Source organism: Perissodus microlepis, chromosome 18 (genome assembly GCF_051167445.1).
Source record: "Perissodus microlepis isolate ML-2025 ecotype Zambia chromosome 18, ASM5116744v1, whole genome shotgun sequence".
In the NCBI taxonomy this organism is placed as follows: domain Eukaryota; kingdom Metazoa; phylum Chordata; class Actinopteri; order Cichliformes; family Cichlidae; genus Perissodus; species Perissodus microlepis.
Window position 1 is genome coordinate 18,568,090 of NC_140478.1, and position 27,084 is coordinate 18,595,173.

At 41.5% G+C, this 27,084-nt stretch overlaps 1 protein-coding gene across 11 annotated transcripts in view; it reads right to left on the minus strand.

Annotated features, from left to right (window-relative positions):
* adgrl2b.1 (adhesion G protein-coupled receptor L2b, tandem duplicate 1) overlaps window positions 1-27,084 on the minus strand; it is a 100,604-nt gene that overhangs the window by 32,960 nt on the left and 40,560 nt on the right. For 6 of the 11 annotated variants that reach the window (XM_084912950.1, XM_084912947.1, XM_084912954.1 and 3 more), the window contains exons 4-10: window positions 23,215-23,324; window positions 20,971-20,985; window positions 18,954-19,754; window positions 10,986-11,285; window positions 7,608-7,708; window positions 5,593-5,778; window positions 3,585-3,623 (exon numbers count right to left, since the gene is read on the minus strand). In XM_084912950.1, coding sequence (XP_084769076.1) covers window positions 3,585-3,623; window positions 5,593-5,778; window positions 7,608-7,708; window positions 10,986-11,285; window positions 18,954-19,754; window positions 20,971-20,985; window positions 23,215-23,324 — 1,552 coding nt within the window. The remainder of the gene's footprint in view (window positions 1-3,584; window positions 3,624-5,592; window positions 5,779-7,607; window positions 7,709-10,985; window positions 11,286-18,953; window positions 19,755-20,970; window positions 20,986-23,214; window positions 23,325-27,084) is intronic. The other 5 variants (XM_084912951.1, XM_084912949.1, XM_084912948.1 and 2 more) reach the window with 4 other exon arrangements.

The window sequence follows — 27,084 nt, forward strand, 5'->3', positions numbered from 1 at the left end:
AACATCCTTGAGGGTAAAAAGAAATACAAACCAAATGTTTTGGGGTTTTGTTCCCCCTTCATTGAATGATGCATTTGCACTTCCTGCTTTAAGCAGCTATTTTTCAAAAAACAAACCAAAAAAAAAGAAGAAAGAAAGCAATCGTATCCATGGACAATACTCTTATTTCCATAACAGGATCTGACCATAATGACTTGGATACAATTTTCCTCGAGGAAAGAGGGCATTATCGTGAAATCCGTGTTCGGCGTAGTAGTGCAAGTCAAAACAGCAGAGAGAGGGGAGGGTGGTGGGATTTCTGCTTGTTTTAAATGGCAATCCTTTCATTTCCTGCTTTCTGATAAGCAGCATGCGAGCAAAACATTCCACAAAACCTACACAAGTATCATATGTTGATAAAACAAGAGTTTCCTTTGACCCTGGCAGGGTGAGTTCATGACTCCTGGCTGGCACAATTAAGAAACAACATCATTAACTTTCTTGACCCCCCCTCGAAAAAAAAGACAGACATTTGTACACAGATCTAGACGAGCCCTGGGTGTGATAAATCAGAGTGACAATTTAACCATAGGTGCCATTACCCACAGCAAGACCCACCACAATAACGGTAATTAACCAAAACAAGCCCTTGCTCACTGTACCAATTAGTCACAGCTGTGATTATCCAAAACACTAATTGACCAAGGACAGGATTATCCATTTGCTTGGAATAACAAGAAAGGGAATGAACCAAAGTCTGCACCGATATATGATTAACCGCAACGTTTTAACCACCGAGCTGATGTTAACCGCAGCAGTGATGGCTGCATCCAGACAGAGTGCTCAGCATGTCTTTATATCTTGGATCCAAGCACAAAAAAATCAATCTCTGTGGCCCTAACCTTGCAGGCAACTGTGACTATGACAGGAGTTAAGTGTGTGTGGTGTCTGTGTGAGAGAGAGAGAGAGAGAGAGAGAGAGAGAGAGAGAGAGAAGTGGCGATTATGGGGTTGGAGCCATTACAACCAGACAGACACTAAATGGTCTTCTCCCGCCCCCTGGTAAGCCATCCTCAAAGGACCCATGAAATCCAAAAGAAGGGGGGAAAAAAGTCTGTCTCCAATTTGTGTAGCACAGAAAGAATCTGTCTTCTGATTTAATTCATGCCTGGGTGGTGGTCAATTTACAAATCACAAGAGTGCAACCACCAGGGGAGCCCCCGTGGCTGCCCATATCAGCTGCTCTGACTTAAACAGCAATGGACGATGATCAGTGACACTGAAAAATAAAATAACAGCCACATTAGCTTTAAGCTAATTGCTAATGCCAGGATGCCAATGTGCTCAATATGGCAATGTTAGGTTCTGGATATTTAGGAGTTAGTTGTAGGTTCCTCATCTTTCATTAGCATGAGGCTTGTGCACAGAGCTCAGACTTCGGTTTTAAGATATTTAATGAAAAACCAGAGACATAACTTATAACAGTGCAGCTGGTTCGATGCCCCAGGGTCCAGAAGGTAGAGGGGACCAGTCAACATCACTAGTCCCCCCCCCCCCCTGGCTTTACACAGCATGCACATATTCACTGTGTTTAGATAAAGGTGGACAGATGTTGCAATATATGGCTTTTATTTCCTGCCCTTCCTCTCTTGTCATTTGTGGAAAATGCTTGCAAACCTCTTGACGTCAACTGTGAAACAATTTGTTTGGCAGAAAGTGTCTTACAGAGTAGTTTGTCAGCACAGCCCAGGGGACAACATGGTGGTAAGGGCCCAAAGAAAAATCTGTACGGGGCCAAACATGGTCAGAAGTGTATGTGACACAATAATGGAAAAAAACAAAATGCTTCGAAATCCAGCATTTATACAGCATGTTGCTCAATTAAATAGTAAATTCTTGTATAAAAGGCTTTTCTACTCTACTTGAGCCCTCAAACTGCTTTATACACAATGCCTCATTCGCCCATTAACACAAGCACTTTTTTCTACACTCAGGTGCTTTCTATCTAACGTTCTCACATATTTATACTTCAATGAATGCAACAACTTGAGGTTCAGTATCTTGCCCGAGGATACTTTGGCATGCAGACAGGAGATTGGAGCAACCAGGGATGGAACCACAAAGTATCTGTTTAGTAGATGACCTGCTCTACCTCCAGAGCTACAGCCCTGCGTTATCCCAAGTCCAATCTCTGTACATTTTCTAAGGTACAGACTTGATGATTTCTCAATATCTCTGTTCTCTATACCTGCAAAATACATCTGCTGAGAACACAAATGATCCTCCTTGTATTCAGAAGTTTTCTTCAGCAGCAATCTTCAGTGTTTCAGTCACAGGATCTCCTACTAACCTATTCCAGGTACCTCTGAACTCAGATTTCAGGAATTGGGACGACTTAGCGCATTCCAGAAAAAGTGAAAAAAAAAAACCCAACTAAAAACAACAACAACAACAACAACAACAACAGGTGATTCAAGTACCACTAGCAACACAATATAACACTTTTTTATGCTTAAAAACACCGCTGCAGCAGATTCATGGACAGAGCCTGGTCTGCAACTGGCTTGTTCAGTAAGTCATAAATACACAACAGTGGCAGTGCTGATTAAAGGTTTTACTACTGTTTATGTTCACTGCCACCATTTTGGATTGTTTACTCTGGGAGGCTGGGGCTGCTTTAACTTTTGGAGGAGGATATTCGAGTATATGGGGAGAACAGACCACAATAATGCATACTTTCAAGCTGCTAAATGTAAACCAAATACAGGCAGGAGGTGTATGGGAGGAACTGCATAAGGAGAGGCCCATCTTTACAAACCATTGTACTTCCGGCAAAGCTAGAGTCTGGGATACAACCACTGGGCACCATGAATATTTGTGTCAAACCACCACTGACACAAAATCTAAACACCATGCAGTGCATCTTCTCCCATGTGTCTACATCACGGCCTTGTCTTCCAGCAGACCCAAGCCCGGGAAAATAAACAGTACTGCACTCCACTAAGTAAAATGTCTGGTGGACAGCCTGCAAAGATCAGACTGGAACACAAACATATTTAATGGGGTTGGAAATTAATCCCACAGATAAATCAAAAAGGGGCCAAGAGGTTTTTTTTTTAAATTTTATTATTATTATTATTATTTGCAATGGCGACAGTAGAATTTGTACAATATAAGCAAGTGAAAATTGAGCACATTGCCACTTTGATCACACTTCTGCCTGACAGGGAGGTGCAATTACAACCGTGGGAAGGCAATTATTCACACGACGTGTAAAGAGCCGACAACAGAAGAGATGGAGGGAGGCAAAAAAAAGAGTGGTGGAGGCAGAGGAGGAGGAGAGGCAGAGGAGAAAGTAAAAAAAAAAAAACGAAGGGAAGATTTACGAGTGAAGAAGAATATGGATGGCGGCATCCTCAGATGGACAGAATGACAGGGCAGCAGACAGCCGAATCTGAGGAAGTGGCCGCATTTTGCACAAACACATCAGCAGGCACACGCTGTAACAAAATAATCAAAGACATAAAGACAGACAGTGCGGCATGCTGCAAGTCAGACGTTAGGGATCGGGGTGAAAAAGGAATGCAGAAAGCCTGGCAGTTATACCTTCATGTACGCTCTGCATGTCTTCTCCCTTTTTTGAAGCTTTTCAGCGCAACCAGACGATCAAGTGCAAGAAACGAATTGAAGAAAGAGGAGGTAAGAAAACAGGAAGCATTAAATCATGCCACTTACCATCAATTACAGAGTTAATGAAAAGAAGAAAAGGCACAGGTCTATTAACTATAACCCAAAGAGTAATAAGTGCTTTTCAGGGGAGCTGTGTTTGAATACTAAGTATAAATTTGGATCAAGTCAAAGTGAGGGGAGAGAGACGAGAAACGCAAAGCAGCAGTGAGGAAAAAACGCTGAGACCAGATTCTGAAGCTTCCCCATTAGTGATGCTTTAAAATACATTCGGAAGACAAACAATGTGAGATGAGGTCATTTGTATTTCTTGTCATGGAGAAAATAATACAGCGCTAGCTCTCTTTAAAACCCCTTTGTTAGGCTCTTGGCTTTAAATAAGTTGGTGTCTCTTCCTAATTGAGTCAAACCAGAGAAACTCACATATCGTTGCATCAGAATTTGGAAACAAAGATAAAAATGTTCCTTGTGTCCAAATTACAACCATAAAAAAAAAAAAAAAAAAAAAAAAAAAAAGCACACACAGGAAACCAGAAATGGTTCTTCAACGCAGTCCAGATTGCGCCCGTGGACGCCGCCATTTACTTGTTTATTTGGAGGAAATGGCTGCGTGAAGCTGAAAGCACCGCGTTCTGTTTTTGTTGGGGGGTGGGGTGTTCTCAGTTCAGCTTTCTTGACTGCAAATCATGTATGCAATACATTTCTTCTAAACACTTTCAAACCCATGTGTGTAGGCTCAGATGTTCAGGCTTCTTTTTTTTTTCTTCTTTTACTGGCATCCATTGGTGTCTATTTATTCCAGTATGGCATGGAAATCATTTGGCAGACAGGTTTCAGTCTGCCTTCTGCATTAACCTGATTTCTTTAATCATACGAAAGCCAGATTCTATAAATCAGGGCAAGGAATTTAAAAAAAGATCTTGATTTTGAGTTTTCTTGGTCTTGCAAATACATGTGTGCATGGCTAAAGTGCTCAGACGGGGGGAAACTGTTGGTGGAGAAGCGCAACGAGATCAAAGGAAGGATAACTAAATTATTATATTCACAATTCCAAGCAGGTTGTTTAAAGAGTGACTTTAAAATCAGGCACGGTAATAGTATTTCTCTGTCAGATTCACCCCTGGTGTGCTCGAGAGTGAAAGTGTTTCATTGCAGCTGCAGAACTGTAGGTACAAACAACAGCTCTATGACAGGATGTCACAATTTTCAAGTAGTTTTAAGTTGAATGTTGTTGTTGTTGTTGCCTTTGAATTGTTCCAATCACCGCAACAATATTGGCATTGCAGTAAGAAACCTGTTAGCTCTTATCTTCAAATAATAGCAGTGCAGCTGTCTGAACACATGGGCGCAAACAATGGGCGTCATTTTTGGTTGTTTTGTTTTTTTTGTTCAAAATCACTTTGTTTACACAGCAACTGCTCCAAAGTCTGAATAACAATGTAATTTTTCAAAACTGTCACTCAAATCGCCACGGGACTGCCAGCAGCTACGAGATGTAGTTTTGTCTCAGGCCTGCTTTCTTTCCACTGAGCACCTGCATGAGCTCCAGGAGGGGGCACCTCCACACTTGTCAGCAATGAAGAGTTATTCTTTGTGCTGGTTGGGGGCTCGTGGCCATTAGCTCCTTAAAGGTGGAGCTGCCAGGTGAGCCTGTGTTTTCCAACGCTGGTAATTACCAAGGAACTCTAGAGGAATGAGCTTCCCCCGCAGGGTTAGACCTGCCTCCCTAGCCCCTCACCTCAGACTGCGCGTGTTTGGATGATGCATGCGTGCATGTAAGAAAAGCGCCGAGCGGCTTGTGTGCATCTGTGTGTGTGTTTTGCTAATGAATGTCCTGAGTCATGCTGACACAGAACCGGGGCAAAACAGGGACAACGTTTAACGAGAGGTCAGAAAAGGAAAAGGCCAGGGAGGATTTTCACAGCACCTTGTTGAAGCTGCGTCCAGCTGAGTCCTTCTCGTTGGGCTTGAGCTCCTGCAGCTGAGCATCGAGGATGTCCACGAGCTGCTCCATCAGGCGCACAGAGGAGCTGACGTCGCCGGCAAACACCGGGCCCTGTGTGTGACGTGCCAGCTCATTGGCTAAATTTGCAGCATTTTCCCCGCTTCGGATCTAAAAAAAAAAACAGCCATGGGAAGAAACACGGGGGTGTCAGTGAAGTGTCAGTGATGCAGCGCTCAGATCAGAGTCGCGCAATATGAACCTGGACTAATATCTCTCACACACATCTGAAAATTCACAGCAAGTCTAGAAGGAATTTGTCTTTGTGTGCAGACGGAATGCACTCATGCTGACTGTATGATTAACCAGGGACATTATAACATAACTATGTCTTATTAAATGCACAGCAGTACTCTCTCCAATTAGAGAACCACTGCAATACTGTGTACATATTTTATATAAAGTGTTCAAGGTGTCTTTTGCCACAAACGAATAAATTTTTTGCACTAAAATGCGGCAACAACGACATCAATCAAATGTGACTTTGAAGTGCCGCCGCCAATTAAACTTCAAATAGAGGAAGCTAATGTAAAACCAACATGCCATTAATCCTTGAGCCATTCAGCCTCCAAAATATAATTCAGGGCTATCAGAAGTATCTTGTAGCTACATTACAATATCTCCCCACTTACTATAAAGTACTACAGTGGTGTCAACAGACCAGAAGCATTGCAGCTCTAAGGCCCACCATCGCTGGCAATTATATCTTAATAAAATCTAACATCAGGACTTATACAGCCAATTCAGCCAATTAAACGCTGTTCATATTAGTTTCACTTTTTAATGAGCAAATATGCAAAGCTTAGAACAGATAACTAAAGCTCCTGCTTATTATATGTCATAGCAAGGCTAGCAGTGTGAATAATCGCCTGAGAGTAATGGAGTTGTCTGAGTTTTTCGACTTGGCAACAGTGCGTAAGATGCAAAATGTTTTGTTGGGTTTTTTTTTTTTTTTCCTCTATCTCTGTGCGTTACTTTGAGAGAAAATACTGTTAACTGAATGCTTCTAAAAATATGCAAAAACATGTTGCATTAAAACTTGAATGACGAAAATTCTGGAAGAAGCAGAAACTGAAAGTGTTGCTAACTTTTGTCCAAACACGGGATTCGGACCTCACTTTCCCAGCTGAAATTTTTCTTTTCTTTCTTTTTAAAGCCTATTACACCTCTGCATCGGACTTCTATTTGTAACTGCTTAGTATTTCTCACCCAATGAGGTCTCCAAAGACTCCACACAGATGAGGAACATGAGTCTAGCTCCCTCTCAAAACTGGAGTATGCTGAAAGGTAATTATGGATTTTAGTCCAGTGATGCCGAAAACATATTGCATACCCCAGTTTTAATGCAGTGTGCATGCTTTCTCTATTACATTTCATTTTGCTGTGTTTCTAGCGTAAAAACAGAGCGTATCCAACACTTTTTCACTTACTACTGTTTTTTTGTTTTTGATTTTTTTAAACACACAGCTGTTCATTAGCCAAGATGTCTTTCAACAATAGACTGAAACCCTGCCTGAACCTGCAGCATTCTGTAGGTGTTTTTGTTTTTTCAAGAGAAACAATAATCTCTTCTTCAGGGTTTGCTATGTTTTACATTCCTGAGCATCTAAGCAACTGTTATCTGCACATCTACATTACATTTCTACCTGCATGACATCAAAGCATAAATGTCACCGCAGAAAGAAACCGTGGCTCTTTGATTCTCACTAACAGACTGCAGTTCTTGGCATTTACTCCTGATGCTTTAGCTCATTTCTTTCTGCTGCCAAACAGCATTTTAGTTACCCTTGAAAGTTTCGTGTACACTTGAAAAGTTCTGTGCTGGAAAAATAAACCAAGCTAGGGAACGAGGTCAGAAATTACCGCTGTATGTTGGATCGCAGCCATGTTACGTGGTTGTTTGCTGCTATATTTTTGTGATCGACAAATTCTCCTTTTACCTTTTGTGCCACTTGAGTCACCCAGTGGGAGGTGCAGTTGCTGAGGTCTGGCCCTTTGGAGCACCATGTCCCTGCCATGGTGCAGAGGAAAGAGGCGATGCCTGCAGTACCACAGAATAAAAACAACAGTTGGAGGGGAGCCAGAATGTTGCTCAGATACAGTTTCTCCTGCTTATCCTTCATTCATGCAGACTCTTCACCCGGAACAAAGATTTCTAAATGATTGAAAACCTAAAAGCTTTGTAGACTGTCTGTATGACAAAAAAGTACAGAAAGGACACTAAAAGACTATTAGAGTTCTTCAAAGCTTGGGGGAAAATACACAGAAAAAAAGAAAAGGTGGACGCAGTGGTTTGTTATTGATCGTAAACAAATATTTTAAAGACCTCTTGCTATGCATGTACAAATAAAACATGAATCCTCCAGATAACATGCAGCTTGACTAGTAAAAGCTAAATCTTTTTCCTTTCTCAATATCGTCTCCTTTCCCACTTTCTTTTGAGTCTTTTCAGTTGCCAATCTTTGCAACGGGATGTTTAGATGGATTTTGTGAGATTACGGCAGATGATCACCTGCAAAATTAATGGCCAAGTTTCTTCATTTGTAGGAGGATTTTTAATCTGGCTATCTAATAGAAGCAGTCCAACATATTTTTTACTTTTACTTTTGCTCTGTTACAGATTGTTTTTTCCCCCTCCTTTCAAGGAGAAATGGGCTTCAAAATTACAGTAACTAGGTACATTTCGAAATCTTATTTTTGTCAAAGAAGGCTCAAGTCATGCTATAATACATTTTTAGACTGACATGTCCATTTTATGAAGTTTTACAAAAAAAAAAAAAAAAAAAAAAAAAGGACAAGTAAACCAAGATGGAAGCAAGACCTAAATAAGTACAGCTAAATAACTCTGCAATTTTAACATGTTTAATTGGGAGCTTTGCTTTTTTTTTTTGCTAAACTGTGATTTGTGATCATTCTGAGGTTTGGTTAATGATTGTTAATGGCACTAATTATTTGTCACTAACCTCCTAGAGAGTAAGGACTAATTAAGGCAATTCAAATCAGTTGGAATAAGACGCAAAATAAACATTTATGAATTAGTGTTTCAACAGAAACAGTATTTTTGTAAGCTGTAAACTTTTGTAAACTGTCAGAGAAATGTATATTTTAACATATGAAAATATTGTGTATTGTTCCTGTGCCATTGTTTTAATTAACCATTTAAATGAATATTTTCACATTTGTGTTCAAATATCTTTTTGTCTTTATGGTGAATGTTAGACATCATTAATGTCAAAATGTAATTGTTAATACATATCTTTAGACATGTCATAAAAATAGACCTAAACCCTAGAAACAATTACTTTAGCTTAGCTTAAACTCAGACAAATTGATAGGCAGAAAAAAAGCTAGCTTAAAATTACCAAACGATTTTTGTAAGAAGTCATAACAGAAGAAAACACACATTTTTCACAACACCAATAGTATATGGCTTAAATAAAACAAAATATAAAATGTTGATTATTAAACTTTAGAGGCAATACGAGACATCTTTAGGCTAGTAAGCTTAGCACTGTTTCCAGTTTAAGCTAAGCTAATAAGCACCTAGCTCTTGCTCTATACTTAGCTCTTCAGATAAGATAAGAGATGACAGTTGCATTTATTTTGGATTATTAAGATTACAATCATGCACACAAGCTCAAATATATATATATATACTGTATACCCCCACTAATATTTGGTCAACTGTCCCTTAGCTAGCTGCACATTGACAAAATGCAACCAATTAACAGGTTTCTGGCATAATTCTGGCTGAATATTTGACTACTCTTCTTGGCAGAGTTGATTTAAATTGGTAAATTCCCTGGCATTGACCCAGCTGTAACGCCCTAGGACCTGGCGTCCACATATGTGGACATCACATTTTGGGTTGTCTAGACCAAAATACTAAATTTTGCTCTACAAGGGCCTGATATCCACGTACGAGGACATTATACTGCCACTGTTCTCTAAAAATTTAAAACAAATGTCTTCATATGTGGATCTCATGTCTCAGAAACAAAAATCAGGTAAAAAATAATAAAAATATGGTAATTCTTTGTTTTTACATTCATCAGGTCCCAATCAGCCCAAACAGCATAGAGAAATTAAAAATGCATGCCATGAAAGAGTTTGGGTCTTAGGAGGTTAAGTCTAGTCCAGAATAGGGTCGAGGTCAGGGCTTTCGAAAGGTCATTCCAAAAGCTTGATGTTAGCTCGCTTTATCCAATCAAAAAACCAACTTTGATGTGCGTTTGGGATCATTGCCTTTCACGAACACGCAATAGTCCAATTTTCACCACCCTCCTTCCACAAGACATTTGGCTTGCCCGTGAGGGCAGCTGCAAATTTTTGTCAAGCTTGAAGGTGTTAATTCTAGAGCTGGGGCTTCCATCAGCCGGTGTTTCATCAGTTTCCAGTTCATGGCAGGCTTGAGCCTTTGTGGTTACTGGTTTGTTTTTGAACATCCTAACCAATTTCCTCTTACAAAGGTGGTGAAACATCCTAATAACTCATAGTTGTATACAATAGTTTGAACATATGATCTTGGAAGCTGCAGTTTTCTAATCTGCATTTGTCCTGCATATTTGAGTTGGCCAAGACTTTACGCCAGGTACCCGCAGCTCTCCCCAGTTATCCAGGCCTGGAGCTGGAACTATAGCAGTACACTGGCTTGTGGCCTCCCTGTAGCTGGTTCCAAGACACCTTCCAAACTTATATAAATCTAAAACTCTTTCCCAGTGCTTTGATATTGATCAATCCAATTAGTGCTGCCAAACAAATCCTTTTGATGCTGGCAAAGAGAAATTACAAGTTGTAATCAATTATGATCACTTACAAGAAGTTACTAGACCCTGGCTTTGTCAAGTTAAAATATATTGTAGAACTTTAAGCATCAAAAAATGTAAATGCATGTATATTTTTGACCCTGTGTGGATTAGAAAAATCCAAAATAAATTCAAACTTTTTGAACCGTCTTGTCTTGTTTTTTTCTTAACTTGTTAAAAATGTATGCTGTATAGTCACTGCACCCTGGAAAAACAACAGTATAAAGAAATAACTAAAAGCCCAGAATTACAGCAACATTCATGCCTATGAGGACTGTATATAGACACACGTACACACACAGTGGTAATGGTTTTCTTGTCCACACTTCAGAGGGTGAATAAGTATTTCTTTAAATGTCAGACTGTTCCTCTGTTAAAACCCTATGGTCACAGGGCTGCTAAAAGTTTCAGTGGAATACTTTTACAGAAAAAGAAAAAGAACGTCTACCTCTAGCAGGCACACAGTAGACAAAATGTTGAATTTTCATGTTTCAAGAAAAGTGGTGGAAATACCTCTGGTCCCCTTGGGGCAGGGCCTCTCCACAGTGGTCCCAGTGTGGGTCTGGGGCCAGTCAATGGCTCTCCTCCTAGTCGCCTCGCAGAAGCGTCTGGGTGTTGGAGGCAGCTCTGGGATAGTGGGCTCAGCGGTACTCGAGCCTCGGCTATCCTCAAACGGATCTCTGCCATCTCTTGGATCTGCTCCTGCCACTGTGGTGTCACCGCGCCCCTTCACAGTGGACACGGCAGTGGTGGTGGTAATTGTTGTGGTCTTAGGCATGGCAGACGAGACAGAGGCGTCTTCGGTGGTTGGCACTAGAGACAGAGAGAGGGAGGGAGAGAGCAGTGACGCTGTTAGAGCTCGAGACATAAACGTCCTCGCCTTGAACCCCTGCTGTTTCTCGCAGTGGGGGGGACTGCATCTGTTTTGAGCCTCATGGTTTGTTGGTATTACTAGAGTTACTGCTTCCCATATTATCTGGAAATAAAAGCATTGTGCGGGTTTCAGTCTTTATTTCCACTTTCTCCCCCCCAGCTCATTTACTAAAAGAAATCAAGATAAACATGTAAACACAACAGTATCACTTACTATTTTATACTTTACTTAAGCCCATAAATAACAACAACAAAAAGGCAATGGCGGTCAGGCATCCTTTGACATAGCAGTTTCTTCCCAGCAGAGTCAGTACCTTGCACTGATTAAATATCAACAATGAAGACAAAGCCTGTCTGCATTTTACCTTTTTTCTGCCTTGTTCATTTCTCTTTCACTCAGATAAAGCTGGTGTGCGGAAGGAGAATTGCACTGCTCTGGGCAAAAACCATACATCAGCAATAATGCGATTTCACTGTATTCAGTCCATGGCTACCCTGCGAAGCAAATCTTTGCGTGAATGTGCACGTGTGCACGTGTGCTTGTGTTTGCTCGATTAGTCAGGTGTGTCTCTGCTTAAAACCACTGTGTGCACACAGATGGATATCTGCTGCACAGAGCCTGGAGATAACTGGGAAATGGGTTCAGAAATGGGAAATCTATAAATTTTATACAGTATGAATAGCCAATAAGAATAAAAGGAAAACACATTGTGTGTATGTGCACAGGTCTACGTGTATATACTGGGCTACTTGTCTCCTGCATGAATGATCATACATTTCTACCCACAACCACTTGATTGTATTTTGAGATAAAAGCAGATTCCCAAAATGAGGTCTGCCGCTGTGAAAGGCACCAAAGGGTTGTCTTCAGTTTCCCTGGGAGCTGATGGGAAAATGCAATATCATCCTGTCTGACAGTCCATCATCAGACACATTTCTCCATTTCCTGAGAATGGTGACTGTCCCCACTTTAATCAGCCAGTCAGGTGAATATGTACGTTTTCACTGGACAAAAAAATATTTAAATATATTAAAAAAGTTATATGTGGTGATGCAGGAACTGGAGAGAAGCATTAGTGTGACGGTGGGTGGAGTGGGGTGTTACTCATTTGTGCCTGAATTGTGACAATTCTCTCAATGACCTTTCCTCCAGACAGGAGCTCTGGGTAATTACCTTACACTCATTTGGTCCTTGTGTGTTTGACACCTGCACATGCACAACCATCAGCTAAGGTGCAGTTAGCATAGCCTTCAGTTATCACCCAAAGACAGGACAATGTGCAGAATAAGTTAAAAAATGACGGCCAAAACATACCAAAGCAATCAAAAAGAAAAGTGGCCAGACATCCGATTTCCCCCCCCCCCTCTCTCTACCTTTTGGGAAGATGCATTAAACAGACTTTGTTTACGTAAATAAATAAAAACTTTTATTTATTCCTTTACAGATAAATAACTTTGAGGCTATCGGATAATAATAAAAAACAATGCTACCGTAAAAAAAACAACAAAACAAAAAAAAAAAAAAAAAAATGGTGTTTCAAATATATTATATATTGCAGATGAGGATTTTTTATTGACTCAGGAGAAGTGAGATGATTCATAGGCTGACTTGGTTGATTCAATATACGCATATAATGCAATACAAGGGCAAGTGTAATTAGGTTTCAGAATATTAAACCTCTCCATACCTGAGCAAACTTGTGCTTTTCCACAGGCTGATATAAGCTCTAATATGCATCTGGCTGTAACAGCATGCTTGCTTCACCTGATTAACCTGCTCCTGAGATGCTGTTTCTCCAACTCAAGAGACCAAAGCACCAAACTTATTACCCTGTACTGAGAACTATTTAGTTTGCTTTTCGGTATTTATATTCTGTTTGTTTTCCATTTTCATAAACGTTGTTTGTTTTCAATTGTATGATTTAATCAATTTAGATCTGCAGCAAAAAAAAAAGAAAAGGAAAAACTATGATGAGGTTAGGAGAAAATCATTGACAGAATTAATCTGTCAACGATTATTTTAAGCAATGGTTAAGCTTTAAGATGTGATTAAATGTTATGTATTCAAACTGATGGCTCCGATGCTTTTACGTATTCACATTGTGAACCAAAACAGGTAATTTATTTATTTAATACTATTTTATTTTAGCATTTTTACCATATTTTAACATAACTTTTTTTTTTTTAATTAATGCCAATCAGATTTTGTAACAAATCAAACACAATCAATTAGCTCCAACACAGTCTGAAGCAGACTAGCTGAGATTTAAATGTGCAAAAATTCAATACAAATACTCATTTAGTCATGAATATTTAATAGTAATTGCTTCAGACTTATTTCTGTTAATCACTTAATTGATTATATGACTCATCACACAATGCCATTTCAAATATATGAGTCAAAACCCTCGCATACCAATAAAGCATTCCCAGTTCAGTATTCCAACACAGAGCTGTAACTTGATTATTCTTATTAGTGATTAAATTGCTTATAACTTCCACAATATAAAAGAAAAATGCCCAAGATTATTAAAAAAACAGAAGATCATCACATCTGTAACGTTGAGAAATTATAAAAAAGGATTCAGAGTTTGTGGGTCGTCATATTCGTTTATGTTCATGTGCATTTTAAATTGATTATCCAGGCACAGGGTGCAAATTTTGACAGCTCTATAGCAGCCGGCATCCCTAAATATTTTTCATACTATTAGATCATATACATCATTTACTATTAGATGGTCATTGTCTCTTGTAAGAGAATGTCAGGGAGAATCATGGACTCGTTTCACTGTAATTAGGAGTGGTACTCTGATGTCAAGAGCAATTTTTATTCTAATCAAAGACATGATACCATCTTTGTAGCTGCTTATAGTCATCATGTCTTGGGTTTCATATCACAATGTGACTGAGAATAACACCAAGAACATCAAATATCTATTCAGTAGTACATCCAGTAATGTGCTTATCAGATGTCGATGCATCTGAGGGGTTATTTTGATGTCTGTGCACCATGCTCGCTACAATTTTCCTTTGATTGCAAAGAGCAAATTCCCCTCCAGTAAGAGCCCTGTGTCCTCTGATAGCACTCAACCAAGAGAGGGCTGCACCAATTAGCTACCATTTCTCTCGAGAGGCAGCGAAGTCGCTCTTTATGGGCAATCTGACACCAAAGGCATACTGTTGACATATGGTGAATAATACCTCTTGTAAATAATGGAAGAGTTTGAGATTGAATGCTTGAAAAATGACTGTCACCAGTGTCAAAACAGAGTGTGTAAATTAAAACAGAGCTAAAAGGAAGGAAAACCATTATGCAAGATCATCCATCAAGACACTGGAGATGGAACAGAATTAGTTTTATCACTTTATAGCCCCCCAGAGTCATTTACGTATCCGAGAGGAAGATGACAAAAAATATTAAACCATAATCAGATGATCAGAGGTCTAGACACTCTGTTTGTCCTTGCTTTTATAGCTGACACGGCTGTACTAAAACAGCGTGGTTTTGGGTTGTTTTTTTTTTTTCATATCAAATTACACACATCGAGCGAGAGCAGTAAAAACTATGTACCTGTCCAGGTAGACACCAGAATAAATGCATCATAAGCTGCCTAATACTTGCTATTAAGGGAAAAGCAATGACAGCTGCAGTCAAATCAAGCTGTTTTAATTGCTTTCAGTTTTGAAGCTGAATCACTTACAAGGCTAATCCTCACAGTAGACGAACAAACAGACCCACACAGCTGAAAGGAAATCATTGCCATTGGTTAGAAATCATCCTTGCATTACCAGGATTCCTTTTCGGAGCTATACGAGTTGATAGATTTGTAATGAATGGAAGAAGGGTGCACGGTAAATAACGTACAGTCTGATGGGTAAAAATAAGACTGCAGCCAGCAGCTGGTAGCTTAGCCCACCGTGGCTCCATGTGGGGGTCCTCGTGTATCCACGTGTGGTTTGATTGGCCTGACTCCACAGCGAGGGAGAGGAAAAGAGCCACGCAGAAGCTACAGTTGGTTTTTTGCCTCTTTACCTAAAGCCACTGCTGGTAATTAATGACAGAAACAAATCCCAGAAGTCATGAATTTTACATTAGGCTGTTTATATGCACCAATGCTCTTCTGCCTGATTCAAGCTTTCGTGACTTGAGCTTGGCATGCAGGGTACAAAAAACCGCAAAACAATCCATGTGTACTTTCTGATCCGATGCCAAAGTTCATGTCATTATTCCTCCTAAAAGTACAAAAACTCGAGTTATTATGAAATTGTTGCAGGGTTGACTGCTTTATTGACACTTATTCTTTAAAGAGCAGCAGACAGAAAAAGGCTCTGCCCGACATATCCTATGTCTGTGTGGGGTAATTTATGAGGCCTGAAACTGAATACCGTGGAGCAGCAGACATAGCACAGTCACAACTTGACAGTCTGAGTCAGAAGGATGGCAGAGCGGCTCACAATACAGACACATGCATGCAGACAGGAAGATATATGCGCAGACAGAAATGCACTCTGAGCAAAACACCCCAAAACCCTCTGTCATATAGGCCTATAAGGTCCACTGAAAAAAGTTTTCCTGCCATAATCCACCAAGCAGAACAATTAGAGCTGTTCCAAATCCCCGACTCATTCTCTGGATCCCCTATTTCTGTTGCCAAACATCATGCATCAGAGGGTGGAACACAGGCTTAGTGCATGACACATCTATAAATGTCCTCCGTCTTGAAGGCACACCTGGAGGCGTCGTTCTGAGATATGAAAGCAAACCAAAGTGCTGCATGGCGCACAGCTGGATTTAGCCGACAGATATGCGCCGCATGCAGGATATGATAATAATTGTTTTGTAATTTAGCAGAGAGCCCACTTATTGCTCACTGCTACCATGCTATTCCAAGGAGTTAAGTGTTTCGGATAAAGCCAATAGTTTTATGCCTCTTGTCTTTAAGACCTCAAATCGATGCTACCTAAAAGACAAATTAATTTTCTGTTTTCTCTCCTTGTTCGCATGAAAAGCTTTCTGCAATTACTGGTCCTTTTGATTGGCTTCTGAGCTGTTCAGACTGAAATCAGCTAATGTCTCTGCACATCACAGAGAATACATTACCGCTGTCCCTCTTGGTTCTGTAACTACGGGCACTTAGATGGGCTTTTTATTGTCTAATTGGCAAACGCCTTTTTTTGGTTTATTATTTTTTTTTAAGAGGTCCACCTCTGAGAAGGTAGACTCTCCAGATATTGACCAGAGCTTTTTGTGTTCTCAACGCATTAGCAGAGCATAGAGGTTTCCTCCAAACTTCGCTCAAATTATTTAGAGCAATAGGCGAGAGCGATCGATTTGGGGAATGATCCGAGCTAATCACCTCAACCCGGAGCCCGAATTAAGAAACCTGCACTGTTACCAACACTACACAAGGTAAAGGGAATATAGACAAGTTGCTAAGGTCAATTATTTTCTGCTTTGATCACTTTGCTAAAAAAAAAACAAAAAAAAAACACCTTAATATAAACCCCTAATCCTGCTAGCATTTCAGCGCCTGTAGGATGAGCACTACGGCCAAGGTTGATGCTTCTGACAGAAAAGGACACCGACGTTCATTGTATTACACGAGCTCTAAAAAGGAGAGAGATACATTGGGTTTGGTGTTCGAGGTAACTTCACTCTGTGGTCGATGAATCTTAATGGGCACAATTAATTTCCTTTACGCCTCAAGTGCCCCACAGTTTCAGAGAGAGAGAGAGACATTATTTCAGCACCATTAGATTACCCTGCAGAATAGGTTGTTTAATTCAACGGCATATCATGGGCAGCAATAAATCCTAATAGCTACACAGTAAAGAAGTTAAAGGTGTAAATCTGAAAAAAAAAACCTAATAAACAAGAACCAATTATTTTCAAGTGCCATTCACGGGATCCGGCATGCTGCTGCTGCTGCTGCTGGCCTTGGCATCTACAGATGCCTCCTCTCTCCTACTCGAGCTCGCAGCATTTCATAATGTTCTCATAAGGCGCACTTAATGAACCACAGTGACAAGTTCTGCTGCAAAGACACATTTCTGATTGGATCCCAATAACGGAACAGTGGCAGGAAGCCCGCACTTCGAATAATGAGTGAAATCAACAGCTATGTTCTTTGGGGTTTCTTGATTAAATGCACTGTTGCTGCAGCAAGTGGCAACACCAGGCTTCAGTGGCATTTATGTTTACCGAGCCATTGCAGTAGCTGAGGGAGCACATTAGGCCCTTCATTGAAAATGCTCTGTGATGGCCACTTTTCTCCTCTCCCCAAGACTCCTTTTGAGACAAGGAGGGTAATTATGATAATTCAGTTGTTAATTACATTTACATACATCAGGACTTGAGGAGTTGAGCAGGCAGTTTGCATGCATGACAAACTCATTAAAGTTGGGAGTATTTTTCATATCTTCTCCAACATACTCTTAATTGAGGCTTTGGTTGTTCCGCGACTCAGACACAAACCCGGAGCCTCCCTTGGGTGTCGAGTTATCATGCCGGGGGAGATTCCAGGGAACAGCGGGAAAACAAACAGACGTGTTGACAAGAGGCCAGAGTTCAGGAGCACACAGCCTCCATTGAGACGTCAGCGGCAAACCGCCCCCACCCTACCCCCCTCGCCACTTTTCAACAGCTCAGGTCAAGAATCAGATTTCCCCCACCGCTGTGCGTAGCCCCTCCCGAATATCCAGAAGTTAAAAAATCATAACCTAATCCGGACCACTGCCTGAGGGCAACCTGAGCTTCTAACGTATCGTTGAGTCAGGTCAAGATTCTTGTTTTCCACACTTCATACAGAAGACTTAGAGAAGCCGAGCTTTATGGGATAAGATGGTAGCAGTCAGGCAATTAAACCCATTATCAGCTGGATGTAAGGCCGCTGTGTGGTGACACGTATGTCGCCTCTCAGCACTTCACAGATTAATTTAAGCCCCCCCACCTCCCCACCCCACTGCCCCCAAGACGAGATTCTTCGGCGTAATCGCTTTCCAGCCACTCTCCTGCTCGTGATTCACCAAGTGGTACATAAGTCTCGCACACCTCAGTCTGGCGATTTTTAAAAATATTATCCCACAATAGGGTAGCGATTATCTTCTGATCTGTTGCAAAAATGGCCTCTGTGAAGTTGATGAGATAACCATGGCCACAAATTGAAAACCCGAGGTAAAGAGGGAAAGGATAACCTGTGTCGTACTGTGCACAATACCTCTCGAGCATATTCCCAGCAATAGAGGCGAGTTCAGGAGGGCCGTGTTCATAATGGTTTTGGATAAGGCCCGAGATTAAAGAATTTGATAGGGTCCAAACTTCAGCTGGAAGGAGTGCCTCGGCTTGCCTCATGGTAATAAAGGAGCTGATTTTTTTTGGTTGCGATGCAACCCCCACTGGGAGCTATCCCTCATTCCAAGGTGAATGTGTAATTTCTGTCTGCAAATGAGCCCTTTCCCCAAGACTAACGCAACACTCTTTTTTTATTTTTTATATATCACACCTGACTTGCATCCAAAATTAAAAGGCAGCCATCTGTGACATCCCACGCTGCAGCCAAACAATAGAAGAATTAGACAAAGACTAAACAACAATGGAGCAGCTCTCACCTCCGGCGGGATCCGGCGGCCCGAAATCCAGGTCGTAGCGCAGGATGTAAAAGTTATTCCACACGTACAGCTGGTTGTCCCTGGGGTTGTAATCCACAGCGGTGATATACTGGTACTGGTTGGGGAACAGGATGTCTGTGTACTCGCCCTGGCTCAGCTTGGTGTTGTAGATGTAATCGATTTGGCTCCGGCTCGCCTCGCTCTCGTTCTCCTCATAGGTGGAGCGTACTACGTGCAGCACGCCGCATACCATGAAGGCGTTGGAGGCAGAGCGTTTGTCGTAAGCCGTCTCCCAGGTGGCTTCGAAGCGGAGCGTGTACGGGTTGAGCTGGCTCACCACTATGCGGCCATTGTTCTGCTCTGTGGCGTAGATTACCCATAAGCCCCGCTCGTCTACTGCGAGGTCAATGTCGGTCTTGCCACCCCAGCGGTAGGGAGAGGTGTCGTGGTAGTTGGCATTGTTAACAATGGCCTCGCCGCTTTTGATGCGCGTGCGCAGGTCGAACTTGACGATGTTGCGCGTGCGCTCCTTGTTAAAGAAGATGGCGCCATCATAAGCGACGAAGCCCGTCCCGTCGACACGGTGCGGCAGTTTATAGGTGGTCGTCTGGCGACCATTTTTTAAATCCTCCAGAGAGGCATATTCGATGAGGGTGTCAGTGCGGTATGGCGTCCAGGGCATGAAGAAAATTTTGTCTCCGGCCTGCAGCGGGTCTTTGCACCACGAGCCGGCCTGCTGCTCGCCTTCAAACAGGAAGGTGGCGGCGCCGATACTCTTCAGAGTCCCGGGACAAATGAAAACTAGTGACAGAGAAGAGAGTGAAACAAAATAAGGCAAGAATTTATATACTTTTGAGAAAAAAAAACAGTATTATTTGACAGGCATCATTCTCGCTGCTGTGCGACTCGAGTGCAGGACAAAAAAGATCAGGGACTGTGATTTTGGAGGAATCTTTAAACTAGTGCTTTTGTACTACTGCTAATGAGCAGGGAAAAAAAGAAAAGAAAACAAATGCATGTATCAACAGCGATTGTTCACAATGAGAAACGTGTGGTTGAGAGAACTTGCATCTCAGGGGTCTGCTGATACATCCTAACGGGGACAAAACAAAACAAAAATGAGAACACAAAGAAAAAGGAAAAATCCTGCAAACGAAAGACGTGGGAAATGGAAATAAGAAGTAGGGTTCACAGTGTTTCGATTGGAACTTTGTTTCGAAAAATACCAGTCTGTTGTGATGTCAAATGGCACACGAACAGCTGGGTATATGGACACACTGCACATGCATACTCACATGACTGAGGTCATAAACCGAAATGATAAGGGGTAACGGGCTTCACGTCTTTCGATAGGAGGGAACAACAGGTTGTTAATGGTGGTGGTGGCGGCAGCAAAGCAGAAGGTAAAAAATGAAAGTGGAGGTTGGAGGGGAGGGGGAGGCAACAGTGGTAAAGGATTTTCACTACTTCTGTGGCAAAAAGACAGAGTAACCACTGATGGGTGAGGGAGGCCATGGCAAGGTTCCCGTTTACATGCTTTTAAATTAATTGGTTCTGGATTTTAAAAAAGCAAAAAACAAAGGGAACACAGTGAATTGCTGTTTTTTTTTTCAAACTTTTTGTTCAGCCTGTGCCAATCTCACTCAGCCATCACTGCTATTTCACATCACGTGCTATGGGTGCAGCAGAAGTTGGGCCAAGCAAACTACGACTGAGCCAAATAAGAATATATACACACAACTAGTGATTCTTCAGGGTTCTGGAACAAATCAACACCGGACAGTTGGTGATTTCTGTCACACTGTCAGGAAAAACTACGTTTAATGACCGCGGATGTCATTTGAAATTGTGTCCATTTGGACTCCGTGGGTGCAAACAATCCTCCTATGGGTTTAGCATTTGACAGGAGAGGCAATCAGGAGAGGAGGGGGGGAAGACGTGAAGGGGGGAGCTGTACTCAACACCACAGAACAAGGAGCCAAAGGAGGGGGAGGGAAGGACCAGACCACTCATTTACCTTTTTGCTCCACTTCTATTTCAGGCATTGGAAAAGAAAGCAAAAAAAGAGTGCGAAAAAGGGAGAGAAAGGTTATCATGAGTCAACTACCAGGTACAAAGAGAAGAATTAGTCTGAGGGAATGACCATGAGATGAACTGCAGCGCTGCTTAGGGAGGAAGAGCTGGAGGAGGGAAAGAAAACAAGGATGTTTGTTAGTGAAAACGGCCTCTCGTCCCTAGGATATAAAAACAGACAAGTTATATGACCAGAGACGAGCTACGTGCCGTGTTTTCCAGTGCATTAAACGTTTCGTTTTCGTCGTCTTTGTCTGCCAACAAAATAATGCACTGGCCACTGCAAAAGCAGAGCAAATCCCTCTAAAAATGCTTCCCCCTAAGTGGCAGGAGAATAGAAATCTCAAAGTTCGGCTCATATTTAGATGGATAACATTCTTAGAGAAACAGCACAGTAATTATTTTTGGCTTGTATTGACTGCGGGTGGAATTTGTTCAAACTTTATAAACACAAATCAAAACTCGCTTCCAAACTCGCTCGCCCACACACGTAAAACATGACACGGTGCTAATGTTACAGACCAAACTCTCAAATGAGCCAAAGAGAGCAACAGCACATGAGATGACTGATGGATATTCGGCCTAATATGGAGTTTCTTTAGTGGGGTGTCGAAGCTGCATATACTGGGGCAGAGGAATGGGGTGGGGGGAGGCTGGAGACAATATGGGAGAGATCGAATGTTGAAAGGAAGGAGAAAAAAAAAATGGAGAGCAAAGAGGTTAGTCGGGGGGATTAGACAGGAGGTGAAAGGGAGGTCTGTTTGAAAGAAGAAGAAAAAAAAAGAGTGAATATTTCTGAATATGTTTACATTTCATCAATTTATATACGAAGGATTTAAATGAAGCCTGGACTAACTTTTTATAAACTAGTCTATAACACTCTTTTAAGGTAGATTTAGTGAAACTAGACACCAGAAACAAACCAACCAACTCTCAAGCGATTTAATTAACCCACTTTCATAATGGAATACTAGAGACACTTCACAGCTAAATACATGAGTTCTGGTTTAATCTGAGAGCAGATGCACATTCATTTTAATTTTTAATCTGCCTCTTATTCAATGTGTTCTCAAATTAAATGACTGAACACACTGTATGAATGCCAAAAACAAAAACCAGTGTACCCAATTATTTGTAACATCTCGGCGAAAGACAATAAATCTGAAGTTAAGGCCGGTGGAAGGTCAGCTCAACGAAATTACCAGTAAACATATTTTCTTCCACACTCCTAATGGTATCGCCTCATGCAGAAAGTTTTGGGATTTTTTTTCCTTTTTTTGTATGTGTTTTGTTTTGCTCATGAAAACTGCTGAAATTTCTGCTAGAAGCCAAATACAAAAGAGACAGTTTTACAAAAGGGGGGAAAAAAAGGGGGGGGGAACCTTTTACTACGGCTGTTTGTTCAGTGGAAAGTAGTTCCAGTGATAACTCTTGACAGTAAGCGCTGCGGTTTATCCAGACAAACAGCAATACTGCTCCTGAAAGAGATTTTGCTATTGAAATACTTTAATTACGACTTTTCAGTCCCGCGTGCTGCACAAATACATCACCGCTGCAGACAGGGATGGGGCTTTATATATGGATCCGAAACCAGACTCAAATCTGCTTTTTGTGCGTTGCGTGTAACATTTTGTTTGACCCTGTCAGAGAATGCGTGGTGGACCTCAGCTTCTTAAAAGACATTTTTGCTCTTGCAAACTTAACATTAACCAAACTGCCAGCAGTGAGAGTTGCTATTTTATCAGGCAGGGTCAAGTGAAAACAGGAATAAAGCTTCTTGAATGTTTCCCAAATAAGACCAAGGCAGGATGGTCATTTAAAAAAAAAAAAGAAGCCTTTAATTAATCCAGTTATTTGGAACCAGAGCCAGAATTAGGGTCACACGGATGTCAAATAAGGTGATTTAAACTTCTATAACGGCCTGCATGGGTGGATTCCATTAAATGTAATTTCGATTTTTTTTCATTATTGGGGTGAACTGGAGCTTTAAATGACCAAAACACTTCATATTTCAGCATAACTTAGCGTCATTAATGCTACAATCCCGTTTCAAATACATCAGCGGGAGCACCGTCCGTAAGGGCGAACTGCAAAATACTTGCAAATGATGAGACACAGCGGTTACATCACACCATTTTCAATTGCACACAGTAAGATTTCAGTATGAGATTTGGATAGCGGTACTTACTATATGGAACACACTCATACTGGACCTCTAAGTACTTGTAGGTGCCAGGGCATGGATCGGGAAAGACATCAGAGCCAGTGACAACCACGCACTGCGTACGGTTGTTGCACCTAAAGAAGAAAAAAAGATTGACCAGAGATTTCATCATGACTACCCACAGCAAGAGCACTCCTCAAAGATAACATTAATAACAAAGATGAGGCCGGGAGGGGGGAGAAAGTTCATCGTTACAGCTACACTGTAATTGATCAAATCCCAGCCGGAGCTGTCACAAATGCACTCAAGTTTAAACCTTTGCAAACAGAGAGAGAGGAATGAAAACATTAAGGAAGAGTAAATGAGCATGATGTGATGAACGACAGAGCGAAAGAGCTGCTAAAGGCATGTTAGGAATTAGTCTTCGCACCGCTATTGAAAGAGAAGACATTCATTAAGACACACGCGACAGGTGGCGGTGACATGCAGTGGACATGAATGGCTGGCCTCTAGCGCAACAGCAGCTCCTCTGCATGGCACGAGAGCGTCATTTCGATGAGAGGCCTTGCAGTGTGAAATGGTGTCCCTAAGTCAGAGTCTGACGTGCGGATTGCAGAGACGGCATGCGTGCATGTTAGCAGATGTTTCTGGGTGCTGAAAAAGTTCGAGTAAATCAGAAGAAAAGGAGGGGAGGCGGGGAAGGAAAAGAACAGCAGTGGACTGAGTTTGTTTAAATACTGCATAGGCTGAAATTGGCTCCACTTCAATCAAGCTCTGTTGAGATGGAGGGATTGAGAATGTCACCAGTGACAGAGGCGAGCCAGAAAAAAGCAAGACAGAAAGAAAGAAAGACAGAAAATGGCACCAAAATAGGACATTAAGCAATTTGCAAGCCTCAGATAAATTTTTCAGAAGGTCTGAAGCACAAATTCAAGTTGGACGTACATTTGAAGACCGGACAAAGAACCATTAGTCATTCGAGAAGCTTCCTGTCACTGCAAATGGGAGTCGTGCTGCACGGCAACCACACGAAACCATGACAGTGCACTTTTTGGCTCTGGTCGAATTAATGAACGTAAAAGGTAAATGTGTGTGCATTAAGAGACAGAGCATGCACCTTAACAACAAGAGCCATTTTCTTCAAACTAATGGATTATAAACGTTATACGGTGTGGGGGTGGGGGCTCCCATTAAGGAGTTAACAAATAGCATCGGCATCATCGGCCACGGTTTGAACATCACTGACAGCAACGCTGCCAGCTGCACTTAGGAGAGGTGCTTTTGTGGCTTCACTGCAGTGAATGCTCAAGAGAGCTGCTGCAAAGGAGAAGGGTCACTGCATCAAAATGTGAACTGACTGACAGCAGATAAGAACAACACACTTGATTAAAATGCACCCCAACATATTTGATCTACTTCTACGTTATGAGTTTATGAGTCGGACCGACGACAGCCCCGGTGATAGAGGGTATATTTAATCAAGTAATATGGTTGCAGGTATTTGTAAATTGCTTGTGTAATACATTTTGTGCTTGTACTTATTTTCAGAGGATTTACAAGAGTATATCAGAGAGATAAAACTAGCGTATTTAGGTGTTGCCTATAGATGAGTAACCAATATCAATTCACTAAAAACATTCACAGCAGAGTAACATATTCCTTGAACGTGAGCATTTTTCAGTGAGTCATTTATTTTCAATGCTTGCATGCGTTGGGCTTATCATTACAACTTATCATTACGTGCACAGTCACTTTGATGAGTTCTGTCTGCCATGTGGTACAAAATCTTCCAGAGGAAATAAAGGCTCGACTGCACAACCAAAACAGAAACAGGACAGCACTTTTTATTTTTCCACAAATATCAGGAACTTTCCCCGGGTAGCTGAATTAGCGGATGCTGGAAACCCTACCTGGCAAAGGAAACAGGAGTGCAGCTGTCGGAGGAGGCAGAGAATGCAAAGTGATTTTAAAAAAACCAAAGCAAAACAGTAAAAGACGAGTAAACCTTGGGCTGGCATTCACTTTTTGGTGAGCACTCCTGGTCTTAAGAGAGCTCAAAAGCAGCAATCAGTGGACATTATTTCTGGGTCAGTAAGCAAGAAAATCTACCTACTTATTACCCAAACACAAGCAGGAGTTTCAAAATGAAAAGCGATCTGCTCTTAAAAGCAGTAGCGTGGGTGCCACTTTTTGTTTTTTTCCCACTTTTTGGTCAAATAAGGGTAGAAAAATACAGAAACGCCTGCCTAACTACACAAAGCGCTGAAACATTAGAGATCATTTGGTGTCCTTTAAGCGCTGTTTTGGTCTCTGTTACCTGCAGCTATAATTATATGGGTCTCCAGCTGAGGACTTGTGTGTTTCACTGAGTTGTTTGTTGGAGATGCAGACTGTATATAAAAATGGAAGTGCCTTAGCAGTGTCTAAAGTGTAGCTGTCGTGTAAATGTCTTAAACTTGCATTTTGGATAATGGCCGGTCAGTAGTGGGTGATTCCTGGTTGCAAAAAGAGGTCAAACTGTACTGAAATGACCCCGCTGCTCGCTTGATTTATGACCGCAGTAAAAACACTCTCTTAATGAGGCCATGATGGACTGTCTAGGGTGTACCCTGTAGCTGGGATGGGCTGCAGCTCTGCCGTGACCCTGAATTGGATAAGTGGTCAAGAAAATGGATGAATAGATAAATGGATGGTCGATTTCTCTGTCAGATCAGGTCTAAGAACGTCAAGATGGCCAAGATGCTCATTTCAAAGCCTCATAATGGGACTTCACTATCATGGTGGCTACTTCCATCATTTATATACAGCCTGTGGTTACAGACAGAGACGTGCAGTGAGTCTGATGCAGTCCAGGAAACCAAAGCCAGGAGTTAAAAGATGAACCAAGGGATAACTGGAGAGTTGGGGGCCGATGCTCTGAAGGGTCCATCGTTACAAGAGAAAACCCTTCACATTGCACATTATCGCTTGATTCATTGTAACTACAAAATATCGATCGGTGTACCTTCAAGTAAAGGATATAAATACTAATGAACCCACTGTGGCATTTATTCAGCTTTAAGTTTTAGTCCTCGTGCTCTGGAGATCAGCAGATGTGTTGTTGCTAAGCATCCTGACAGTCTTCCTCTGTTTTAAACTGCAGCTGAAATCACTGCATGCAATTTTTATTGCACCGAGCACAATCTAATGAAAGTCCTTGAAGTCTTGCTTGCTTTCTATGAAAACGCTGAACCTTTGATCTGGTAAAAGTTTTATTCGGGCATTTTGTAACAGGTCACGGAATGGGCAGCCGTTGAAATAAGGTCATGGAAGTCAGCAAAACAGGCGTATTTTTGCATTTGTGCTGGTGGCAAACTGAGAGACGGAGGGAGAAGAGCAGACAGAGAGAAAGGTCAGACATACCGTCCATTTGCAGTACATCTCTGAGGGGACGATCACCTGAATATTAAAGTGACCTACAATCCATCAGTTCCTTCATGCATCTTTCATCCAAACACTTTTTTGCGTGAACAACAAAACATTTCACTTGACAAAACACTTTGATGTAGATGCTGAAAATCAAGCCATTTGATTCCTGTTAGTTGGGTTTTTTTTGTTGTTGTGGAAAAACAGGCGGTTGATGAATACTTTCTATCGCAATTTCCAAACCAGCAAAAACTGCCACTCTGTGCAGCAGGCTCCCCACTGTTTCTGTCTCCCCAATCTTGTTTAATATGTTTGTTTATGTCCGTGGAGCTATTGCCTTTTGTTAATCTTGATGATTCTGGCAGGGCAGTCTGTGTCAATGTTGTCTTAGTTGTTCTTGTTCTGGTTTCCTGCAGACTGAAGGAGGGCTGATCAGTGTCTGCCAAAGCTTTGTGACTGCTTTAACATCCCCAGTTATCACATCAACTT